Source organism: Phascolarctos cinereus, unplaced genomic scaffold (genome assembly GCF_003287225.1).
Source record: "Phascolarctos cinereus isolate Bilbo 61053 unplaced genomic scaffold, phaCin_HiC Scaffold_2;HRSCAF=192, whole genome shotgun sequence".
In the NCBI taxonomy this organism is placed as follows: Eukaryota; Metazoa; Chordata; class Mammalia; order Diprotodontia; family Phascolarctidae; genus Phascolarctos; species Phascolarctos cinereus.
Window position 1 is genome coordinate 233,815,324 of NW_027555625.1, and position 12,631 is coordinate 233,827,954.

Sequence of the window (12,631 nt, forward strand, 5' to 3'; positions counted from 1 at the left end):
TGTATTTCCCAGATCATCATGGCATTCAGTCCAAAGGACTAGCCATCAAATTAGTCCATTAGTATCTAAGCTGCAAATAAGAAATGAGCTAGACCCAAAACTGAATAAAAGGAAGATAATAAGTTACATTTTATTTAGGAAACTGTGTTTCATTTCCAATTATTACTGAGTGCTACCTGACACAGAGTCTCATCATTTCATCACTAATATTCTCTTGGTAATGCTATTATGGTTGTGAATCTGAAAAGCTATGACCTCCAAAGAGTCAGAGTTGGAGGTGAGCAAAAGGGTACTGGAGAAGTTTGTGGCCAATAAATCATTTGCATGCACAAAGTCATATAAAAGAGATCATCAAGGACATTGGAAAAGGAGGTGGACTAGTCATGTCACAAGATCAAGGTCAGCAAATGGGACAATCTAAGTTTTGCATTATTATTTAAGAAACAGCTAAAGGCCTAGAGTTAGGTGGAGCAGTGGATACAGTACTGGGCCTGGAGTCAGGAAGACACATTTTCCTGAGTTCAAATCTGGCCTCAGACACTGACTAGCCATGCGACCTTGGACAAGTCACTCAACCCTGTTTGCCTCAGTTTCCTCATCTGTAAAATGAGCTGGAGAAGGAAATGGCAGAGCACTCCAGTATCTTTGCCAAGAAAACCCCGAATAGAGTCACGAAGAGTCAGACACAACTGAAATGATTAAACAATGACAATAACAACATAGAGCCAGACCTAGAGGAAGCTCTCTAGCACATTCAATGTATCCTCTGTGGAGGGTTTGTAAAAGAACGTGGACAAAAATCAAATGGAATGAGAAGGCTTGGATAGGGTACAATCTGACACAGCTGTCGGTCTGTCCGTCCCTTCCCCACAACACTTAATGCCATCTTGGGTATATGATAATAAGGCAGCCTGCACAGAGAGTGCTGACTCAAGTTCTGACTCACCACTTACTAGCTGTGTAAATGGGCACAATGAAACCTGCCTCACCTTCCTCAAAAGGTTTTTGTGAGGATCAAATGAGACCATGTTTATAAAAAGCACCACATAAACTATAAATCAAGCTGAGCGTGGTGGCGTATGTCTGCAGTCCCAGCTGCTACTCTGACGGCTAGGCTGACTGAGTTTAGGAATTCTGTACTAGGGTCAGAGCTAAAGCCAGTCTCATGTTCCCACTCAATCCAGCACCAAGGTAGTCAATCCCTGGGCTCTGGTGAGCTACCACACTGCCTAAAGAGAGGCAAAACTAGCTCAGATCAGAAAAATGGAGCTTCCAATGAAAACTTCCATGCTGATCAATATTCAGATTGGGCCCACTGAGTGGTCATTGCACTTGCAGCCTGGGTGAGATAGGGACAGGGTCTCAGGAAAAACAAAACACAACACAACTATAAAACTAACTTGGGTTTGTGTCATCAGAGTCTTTCTAAGATCAAAATAAAAATGGAAAATATTTAGTTGAATATGTACTAGAGTTAAAAAAAGTCTGTCTTTCACCTGAGGAAATTATATATTTTTCTACCTGGGGGGCAGGAAGGGGGGACACAATCACAAACACCTTTTTATCTGAAACTACACACAAAAATCAGGTCACTTAGTGAAGAAACAGCTTCTGACATCTATAGACTTCCACCAAAAATAAAACTCACAGTTTTGTCGTGACTTCAGATCTCATAGCGTCATAGAACACTGAGGCCGAAAATGGTCTTCAAATCCACCTAACCCATTTTCCTCAGTTTAGGGAGAGTAAAACTGAGGCCTGGGGAAGGGAAGTGACTTACTTGTGGTCACAAAGGGAATTATTGGCCAGGTCATGGGTTTCCTCCACTATTCCCCAGCTCCCTCTTTCTGTTGATCATGATTTTCTTCCTAATTCACAGAACAATGTTCTTTAAAGAAGAGCCTTCTCCAATAACTCCAATATTTCAAATATTGCTTACCTGTTGTCTTTTCAGTAAATACAACTTTAGATTCTGCTGTAAAATTCTGGCCAGTGAGGATCATCTGTTGTCCTCCATAAACCAGGCAACTATCAATATCTTGCCTTTCAACCATGGGCAGCTCATGTGCAGATCTTTGGGCTGAGGATAAAAATCAAAGAAATTACATGATCAATAAAGAAAGTCTGTTCTGTAGCCGTGGTAAAAATTCAATTCAACAAGCAATTATTAAGCATTTATTCTATGCTAGGTACTGAGGACACAGAGACAAAAATGAAAACTCTCTCTGTCCTCTAGGACAGGAGTGGGGAACCTGCAGCCTTGAGGCCACATGTGGCCTTCAACTGAATTCAAACTCAAAGGGCCACACTTGAGGACCTAGAGGGCCACAATGTGGCCTCGAGGTTGCAGGTTCCCCACCCTTGCCTTGGAACTTTTATTCTCCCAGAACAATATTCTAATTTTACAATTTAAGTCACCTCTTATTAGAGAAAGTAAGAGTCACAGAAAAGAAGGCTAAAAAAAATCCACAAGATTTAGTGCTGGAAAAGATGTTAAAGATCACCAATTCTAACACAATGCCTTCATTTTTATATGTAAGGAAACTGAGGTTACGGAAGTCAATTATTTCCCTAGGATTCCTTCTGGAATGTGAGCAAGAGAAGAGTTGGAGTTGTTTTATTTTTTTCTTTTCCCCAGTGAGTAAAACTAAACTCTTCTGATTTCCTCCCAAAGGTCCAAACAGCTGGGCAGAGAGCCAGCTCCTTTTAAGTCAGTATCTTGAAGGTCTACATCAAGATGGCCCCACTTTTCAAGCCAGCACAGAAGCTTCGCTGAGGTTTGGAGCCTGACTTCATATGCCAATCCACCTATTTTCTCTTCTGTCACTGCCAAAGGATACACAGAACACAGAATGTTAGAGCTGGAAGGAATGTGAGGTATAGAATGTTAGAGTCAAAAGCGACCTTAAAACAAAGAATATTACAGCTAGAAGGGATCTGAAAACTCCAAATGTTAAAAAGCAGAATTCTGAAGCTAGAACGGACCTTAGAGATCATCTAGTCCAATAGCCTTTAATTGACAGAGGAAGAAACTGAGTCCTAGAGAGTTGAGGTGATTTGCTGAAGATTCCATTACTAGTGACAGGTGCAGGCCTAGAACCCAGCTCTGCTGAATCCCAGACCTGGCCTCTTTCTGCAGTACCAGGCTGCTTCTCTGCTTAATAGCTGTTGGGGCCAATTTTAAACAATCTCTTCTCTAGAAACTGAACAGTTGGCAATGTTATGAAAGTCCCTTGTGTAGAGCCAGGATGCGCCAAAAGCTTCGTCTTAAAAATGCAACTTAGCATTTTTCAGCAATAAATCAATCATGAGCTATTCGTTTGTCGGCTTTTCACTTCCCAAATTCTGCACTCTTATTGTTCCCAGAGACTGTACTGCAACAGCTGGTCAAAGTGGCTGCCAATTAAAAGTATATATGAAAATGTCTCTTCACAGAAGCTGCTAATTTCTTCCACATGGGCTGGATGATTAATTCTCCCTTTAAATATTCAAGTTTTCTGATGAGTTCATAATTGAATTGACCACAAACTGAGATTTATTAGCAGTGAAAACATCAACAGCATTCACTGAGAATTAGGGTCTAGTTTTCAAGATTCGCATGCAGTTACTCTGTATCCTAATGAAAGGATGGCACTCTCAGTGACAGAGAGACTTTTATCCTATAACATCAAAGATCAATGCCCTTTTGCAATGGGGAGGTTCCAAGTACCATTATTCTCATTTCACAGGTGGAAAAACTTAGTCATTGCTATGAAGTAACTTGTCCAAGGGCACACAGAAAGCCAGGAACTAAATCCTGGATGAGATCTACTTGGTCTGTTAGTACTGGGTGGGAAACTGCTCCGGTAAGGCCTGCAAATATGAATTACCATGCATGCATTCCCAAACAGCATACTTTTATTTTTTAATGCCATTTCCCCCTTTAATCCCCTTTCAGGTTCTAGTGGTTTAAAAATCCAAAACTTTATTTTTGGTATATAACTTTGGCAAATATATAACTACACTGACATGGGCTCATACACTTGGAACCACATGAAACTTCAAGTCTCTCTAGTCTGACTCCTTTGTTTGACAGATGAGCAGCCAAGCAACTGAGGTTAAGCAACTTACTCAGGTAACAGAGGCTGGAATCAATCCTAGCTTTTCTGACCCCAAATCTAGCATTTCTCCCACTATACAAGATTGTGTCCTACACATATAGGCACTGCTCCTTTCAGGAGTACAGAACACAATTCTATGCCTTACATACACACACGCACGTGCACACACATACACACACACACTCATTACACATTCACACACACTCATACACACATTCACACACACACACACACACACACACTGACATCCTTGCTTCCTCCCCACCATTTCTCACAATTGACTTTATGTATCCATCCCAATTCTTATCATGATACTTGCCCAAAGGAAAGGCTCCTTTAAAACAAAAAGGAGGAATTCACTCAGATCTTGCCAGATTTTTACTCTGCCCCATTCACTGTCACACTTCTTCAGGAAATTCCACGAAGATTGTAAAAGCAGTCAATGGTCATCAGATACCATTTTGACATTTTCCAAAGTACCTTCCTACTCATTCCTGCACCTGAGTGTCTCAATCACCCAGTGAGGCAGATAAGGTAGGTTTTATCTCCGTTATATCAGCAACATTTATTAAGTGCCTGCTATGTGCCAAGCACTGTGCCAAGTGATGAGGATACACAGAAAGGCAAAAAAGAAAATCCCCTGCTTTCAATGAGCTCACAGTCTAATAAATGCAAACAGCTCTGTACAAACAAGATACATATGCAGGGTAAATTGGAGATGATCTCAGAGACAAGGCACTAAGATAAAGGACTAAGAAAGACTTCTTGCAGGAAAACTTGAAGGAAACCAGGTAAACTAGAAGGTGGAGATGAGAAGGAAGATAAGGGGACTGCCAGTACATGCCCCGGGTCAGGAAATGAAATGTCTTGTTTAAGAAACAGCAAAGAGGTCACCGTCATCACAGTGATAAGCAGGCAGAACAAACAGCATAAGGTGTAAAAAGATGGGAAAGGTAGGAAAGGACCAAATTATGGAGGGAGTAAAAGCCAAAGAGAGGATTTTATATTTGAGCCTGGAGGCAGTAGGAGCCACTGGAATTGACTGAATGAGGGGAGGAAGGTGACATGGTTCAACCTTCACTTTAAGGAGAACAATTGGACAGTTGAGTGAAAGATGGATTACTGTAGAGAGAGATTTAAGGCAGGGTGACCAACCAGAAGACTATTGCAATAGTCCAGGTGATGAGGTGACCAGGGTGAAGGCAGTGTGTATATAAGAGATGTTACAAAGGTAGAAATGAGCAGATTTGGCAATGGATAGATATGAGGGATGAGAGAGCAAGGAGAGAAGGATGAAGTCTAGATAGCAAGCCTTGGTGAGGGGGAAGATGGTGTTTCCCTTAACAGTCATAGGAAACTTAGGAAGAGGGGAAGGATTGGGAGGAAACATTAATGTTTAGTTTGTGATGTTCAATAGGCAGTTGGAGTCAAGATCTGAAGTTTGGAGAGAGGTTAGAGCTGGACAAATGGATCTGAGGATTCTCTGCATAGAGATGATAGATGAACCCATGGGAGCTGGTGAGATCACCAAGTGAAATAGCACAGAGAGAGAACAGAAGGCCCAATACAGAGCTTTGGGGGACTCTCACAGTTAGTGGGAATGACCTGGATGAAGATCCAGCAAAGGAAACTGAGAAGGTTTGGTCAAATAGGAAGGAAGATAACAAAGAGAGAGCTGTGTCACAAAAACCTAGGGAGAAGAGAGTATCAAGGAGAAGACAGTGATAGGTCAAGAAAAAACAAGCACTGGAAAAAGTCCATTAGCTCTGGCAATTAAGAGATCATTGGTAACTCTGGAGAGAGCAGTTTCAGTAGAATGTCAAGATTAGAAGCTGTACAGCAGAGAGATAAAAAGAGAGTGAAAGGAAAGGAATGGAGGCATGAATTATAGATGGCCTTCTCAAGGAGTTCAGCCATAAAAAGGAGAAGAGATCTATGGTGATAGCAGGGACAGATGGATAAAGTGAGTGCTTTTGAGGATGGGGTGGGGGGAGGAGGAGTGAATGAGTATTAAATACCTACTACGTACCAAGCACTGTGCTAAGCACTTTACGAGTATTGTTATTTGATCCTCACAACAACCCTGTGCTATTATTATCCCCATTTTTACAATTAAGGAAACTAGGACAGACATAAGTTAAGTGAGTTGCCCAGGGTCACACAGCTAGTAAATGGGTCAGGCTAGATTTGAACTCAGGTTTTTCTGACTCCAAGCCCAGCGATGTGCCACCAAGCTGGAGGATGACATGGGTATGTTTGTAGGCAGTAGATAAGGAGATATTGAAGATTAGTGAGAGAATAGAGGTGATAAAGGGGGCAATCTGCTGGATATTGAGGCTCAGAGAGGAGAAGAAGCCTATCAAAGACTATACAAGTGGTTAATGTAAACACCAAAAAGTTGAATCTAGGTCTCTAAGCTCCTAGCCCTGTGCCATAAATTTAAGAGGAATGAGCTGAACATCAGGCTATGATATCTTCTTTCCCTTCTCAGGGAGCACAGCAATCACTTAGGGCTGAAGATCAAATGAAACCCATATCCAATTAGAACCATAGGGGATGAGAAGCTGGGCAAAGCAAAGCATCATCCAATATTACAATCACTAGGGCCCAATTCTTTCTCTGATGCAACCACATAGCACCTATTACTACTAATTGGAACTACACATCCCACTGGAGTCACTTCATGGCACTATTCTTCACTGCCAGGCTTATTTTCCATGATCTGCTGACAGATGTCAGCAAATTCGGGCCTTCTCAATTATTTCTTAAACTTAGTCTATCCAAATTGTCATTGAGCTTTTTGTCCAAACCAATGTTGGATAAGCATCTAATGGCAAAAGCAGTGGGGCACAGAGAACAGTGTTCCACTTTTATCCAGTGAGAGTCATCTCTTTCTTCAGGGAAAAACTAACCCTTCTCCCCACCCCTAAAGGTAAAGATACTCAGAGTTACTACCTTCAAAACTTCACCCGGTTTCTCTCCTTCCCCAGGGCCTGGCACTTCATAAAGTGACTTACAGCTACTGGTGTTTTATGAGCTTTGAATAAATAAGACATTGTTGATTTAGCCAGTTGGGGTGTTTACTTTCAATAGCAACAGTCACTGACATAAGGCAGCAACACAAATGCTAAAGAAATACTTACACTAATGCCTATTGCACTGTGTCAGCCTATTAACAGAGGCATTATTATTTTACTGTCTGTAATTCACCATGTCATGGGCCTCTTGGCCAAGAAATACAATATGCTCAATAACATCAGAGGAAAAAGGGGGGAATATTGGTCCCAAGAAATTCCTCAAAGCAAAGAAGATAACTTTCCTTATCTAAACAACAGAAGAGGCAACTGAGAGTCAACATCTGAATAAGAACAGGGAATGGGAAAACAAGGAAAGGGAATGATCCTGTAAATAATAATTTGTATAAAAATGTAAATGATAATCAAAATCACCTCTATCATTCTACCCTCTTCTGCCCACTCCTACCCCCTACAAATTCCTCATCTCCTGACAGGTAGCAGATTCTGCTTGGGAAAGCTTTAAGGCTTTCTTTAAAGCCCCCATCATTGAACCAAACCCAGTATCACTGTACATCATGCCTCCTTCTCATTGGCTGGAAGCTTATCCAAGCATTGGCCAACCTGACCTACAGCCAACAAGGGCTGACTCACTTCATAACTAGAATCAGGAATCAGCAAGACCCATAGTTGAGGCCCCTCAGACAAATTCTCTGGGCATTCTCTATTTCCTCACCAGAGCCTAAAGAGAGGAGAAAGTGAAAGAGAATGATCTAATCTGCATTCTGACAGGAGGGTTGCTTTATTTTTTTTTTTTAGCATTGGGCTGATGTTTGTAAACCTCCTTTCCACATTAAGACTTAAGTTTCTTCTTTCCTTCCAAAAACAATTTTACTCTTACACAGCCCCTTCATCCCTGTTATGGTACTAATTAATGTTCAGGCCTTTTATACCCCCTCAGAATTTTCTTTGATATCTTCCTGCTTCCTTTCTCCATCTCCTAGCAGCCTCTCTGGGCTTCAAAGACCTCTAAGTAAACTATAAAGAACTCTTTAGGGGATTCCCACCCCACCTAGGAAGTACTGGCTTAATCAAAAGCACTAAACATAGCTTTCTTTTGATTTCAATGAGGACCAAAGATCCATTATGGATGAAACCCAGAAATAATTCAAGGTCTTCCTATGTTGCCGTGGCTTTTGCCTGCTTTATAGCGCAGGTGGGACACAATGTTTTTAATAAATAGTATTAAGGTATCAATGCCACTCCAAACACTAGAGCCAAAATCTGCTTTCCTCCCCACCTCCATAATATTTGAATGATTAATTTAGCAAGGTGAGTTCTAGTCTCAAAGGCAGAAGAGCTAACAGCCTAGACATATCCCTAAGAAAGGCCCTTGGAAATGGAGTCTCCTCCAAGATGGGGTCCCAGACTTAGCAAAAGGATGAAAGTTACATTGTTTTAAGATGTATCTATAAATTTCTACAATTAGCTGGAAGAATACCATCTTCCCACTCCACAGAGGTAATAGAAGGATAGGCCACAGAAACAAGGGGAAATGGAACCATTTCAAAGGTAACCAAGTACTTTACAAGTAGGGATGCTGAGGTTGACCATAACTGGCATGCATGTGCCCCGTGTTGTTTTCCTAACATTACTGAATTTAGAGCTGGTAAGCCCTTTAGAGATCATCTAGTCCATTCTTCTCTTTTTACAGATAAGGAAAGTGAGGTCTGTAGAGTGTAAGTGACTTGCACAAGGTCCCACATGTAGCAAGTATCAGAGCTAGAACTCAGGCATTCTGACTCCAAATCCAGACTCCTTCAATGAAACTGCCTTATCTCCCTTTGGGCTCCCCCAAAAGCACTCTGTTTCAGAAGGAGAAGCAGTGGATAGAACGCTGAGACTGGCATTAGGAAGATCTGAATTCAAATCTTCCCTGAAACACTGACCTAGTTTTGTCATTTGTAAAATAGGGGATAACAATTGTACCTATCTCCTAGGGTTGTGATCAGAATAAACCAAGATAATATTTGTAAAGTGTTTTTCAAACCACAAAATGCTATATAAATGCTAGCTATTGTTGTTTTTATCATTATCATCATTTTTATTATTGTCATAGTTCCCAACTTACACCACAGTTATTTTCATCCTCATGCCTCTGCTTATACTGCTCCTTCCACCTGAAATGCCTTCCCTGCTCCCTTCTACTCATACAACACCTAGTCATCTTTCATTCTCTAGCTCATCTCATTTTCTCCAGAAAGCCTTTCTCAATTCCATCATCCTTTTTATGATTTCTACTTTTCTCTGAAGAACCCAACTTCCCCACATTTTATTGGCAATAAAACCACATATTTTAGCCTTCATTTTTTTTCTAAGAAAGCATATCTCATTCTCTTATTTCACCTACAGGACCCAAGGATGATACTGGATAGGTGGTCAATAGATGCACTGATTGATGGACAAGTCCTCCCATTTTTGAGACTCCAAGTTTCCATCTGTGACCATCAGAACAATTAATGAGCCTACATCAACATTGATCACAAAGTCCCAATACCATTAGCACGGCCCTTTAACTAGTTGTGCTAACCAGTTGTGGTCAGAATCACTGAGAAACAGTATGGTATGAGGGAAAGAGCTGAATTTGGAGTTAAACCACTGCAGTTAGAATTCTAGCTCTGCCACTTTACTATCTGTGTGACCCTGGAAAATGATGTCATTTCCTGGGGCCTTAGTTCCTCATTTGCAAAATGAAAAGGTTAGACTACATGAGGCCTATGCCTCTTCTAGCTCTAAATGTGTGATCTGCAACAGGCAGAAAAACTCACACTTCCCAGAGAAGGCAGATCTTTGCAGATCAACCTGTTCTGTCCTAGAAGGAAGAGTATCTCTGGGATATCCTCCTGTCCTAATATTCTATAACTATAAGCAGTTCAGAGGCAAGAGGACTTAGTATTGGCAATAACAATATTGTCGTAAAAGCTGCCTTTTGAGTCACAAGACCTAAGTTTGAGGCCCTATTGTGACCCAACAGTTGTGCAACCTTGGACAGGTCATTTTAGTTCTCAAATCTCAATCTCCTCATCTATAAAACGGGAATCATGATACTCATTCTCTTGATATCAAAGGTTTGTTACAATCAATCAATCAATCAATCAATAAACATTTCTTAAGTGTCTACTATGAGTCAGGCACTGTGTTAAGCCCTGGGAATACAAAAACAGGCAAAAGACAATCTCTGCCCTCAAGGAACTTAGAATCGAATTAGGGAGACAACATGTAAACATATATAGACAACATAAGTTATATGCAGGATAAATAAGAAATAATTAACAGAGGGAAGGCACTAGAATTAAGAGAGATTGGGAAAGACTTCCTGTAAAAGATGAGATTTTAATTGGGACTTGTTACAGAAAACATTTTGTAAACCTTCAAGTCCTATATAAATTTAAGTCCTATTACTATTGTTAAAATCACTATTAATTTCATTATCTTAGAGATTTCAAAGCCCTTGTCTCCTAAAATTACCTCAGGCTCATGGATTTCTTAAAGTCACACCACCTTGTTTAATTGATGAACCAACCAGCCAGCCCAATCCAGGCTCTATGCAACCATAGTGATCAGCAGAAAGAGGAAAAACAAAGTATCTGCATGTTCTCCTCCCCTAAAACAAAACAACTTTCTCGAAATCACTCATCCAGCTTACAATGCATGTACAGCCAAGTAAATATCCCACTCCCTATTGTGAGATGAGTTTATTGATCTCCACCCTCTCACCTGAAGCACAATTCATGTTTGCTAAACTCCTAAGCCTGCTGCCTGTCTGCCCATGGCTGTGCTAATGTTTTCCTTTCTAGTGTGGTCATAGCATTGAGAGAGTATAATAAACAAGAAGTAGAGAAAAATAATATATCATATTGATATAATGATTTCAGATTTACAAAATCTTTCATTCTCAACAAACCTTCGAGGTAGATATTCCTTAAATTACTATTATCCTTACTTTAAAGCTGAGGAAACTGAGCCTCAGAGAGATGAAATGGTTAACTATGAAGTGTCTGGTTGAGCTGAAATTTGAACCCAGGACTTTCCTAAGTCCAACTCCAGAAATTTTTCCACTGCACTACACTGCCTCTCAATAGGGCTAGAGCTCAAGAAATACAGTTTGAGGAAAACAGATGTAAGAGGATGATTAGGCATAATGGTACGTGATATCTAGATTTGTTTTCTTTACGTGCGCACGTGCGCATGCGCGCGCGCGCGCACACACACACACACACACACGTACACACTAATGAGTCTTTGATACTCCTATCCTGCCTGGTTGTTTCTGATTTCTCTCATACTTAAGAGACAAGAGTCAAACCGTTATAGACTCAAAGTCCAGATTAGAAGAAAAACTGACAGTTGAAAGATTTTAGACAGACTCTTTTTCAAATATCATTATTAACATAACACATATGATATTCACAACATCATTTTTTTTGGCAGAAAAATCCAGTGTAAGATAGAAGAAGTAATAGAAACTGAATGAAACTGATTAAAGGGAAACATGATCTGTCATCCATTTCAAGGTGATGGAAGAGCACAGCAGCAGGAATATATTCAGAAATTCACAGAGTAGGAAAAGGAGAGGGGGTTAGGGGGAGGATGGGGGATAGGAGGGGAAGAAGGAAGAGAAGGAGGAAGGAGAGGAGGAAGAGGAGGGAGAGGAGGAGGAAAAGGAGGAAGAAGAGGAGGAAAAGGAGGAGAAGAAGAAGGAGAAGAAGAAGGAGAAGAAGAAGAAGAAGAAGAAGAAGAAGAAGAAGAAGAAGAAGAAGAAGAAGAAGAAGAAGAAGAAGAAGAAGAAGAAGAAGGAGAGGAAGGAGGAGGAGGTGGTGGTAGAGGATGAGGAGGAGAGTGAGAGATGAAGGGTGGGGGAGGGGAGATGATATTTTTACAGCTTACAAAGAATCTGTTTCATCTGGTTTAGAACAAAACTTTTCACCAGTCATGGAAGATACACAACACAAGTTTAGCAGAAATTATAAAACAAAATAAAAGACCAAAGGGACTTTCCTATCAGAACTCTATTAAAAATCATGGTAAGAGCACAAAAATTGAAGTCAGAAGACCTGAAATCAAACTCCGGTTTGCTACTTACATGATCCTGGGCAAGCCATTTCACTTCTTTGGGACTAAATTCACCATTTATAAGATAAATAGGGCTATATCAGATAAGCTCAAAGGTTCCTTACACTCTGACACTCTAGGATTCTTAATCATTTGGGTCTATAGCTTCCTCTTCCATTCCTGATAATTATCATTTTTTTATGGTCTCACTAATTATAAGACACATCAGGTTTTTTTTTCTGAAGTTGATATATCTCTCACTGTTCAGGGAATTATTATCTTCTCTGCTTTCTTCCTCCCTATGTAAAGAAACTGAATGTGGGACTTGGGAAAAATTTTTTTCTATTCTTTCCCAATCCCACAACTGCCCCACCTCATCCCCACTTCACCTCCAATCCACCAAAA

General features: G+C 40.6%; 1 protein-coding gene across 10 annotated transcripts in view; it reads right to left on the reverse strand.

The window, feature by feature from the left end:
• NFATC2 (nuclear factor of activated T cells 2) overlaps positions 1–12,631 on the reverse strand; it is a 273,083-nt gene that overhangs the window by 171,715 nt on the left and 88,737 nt on the right. For all 10 annotated transcript variants that reach the window (XM_078149874.1, XM_020984231.2, XM_020984232.2 and 7 more), the window contains exon 6: positions 1,940–2,080. In XM_078149874.1, coding sequence (XP_078006000.1) covers positions 1,940–2,080 — 141 coding nt within the window. The remainder of the gene's footprint in view (positions 1–1,939; positions 2,081–12,631) is intronic.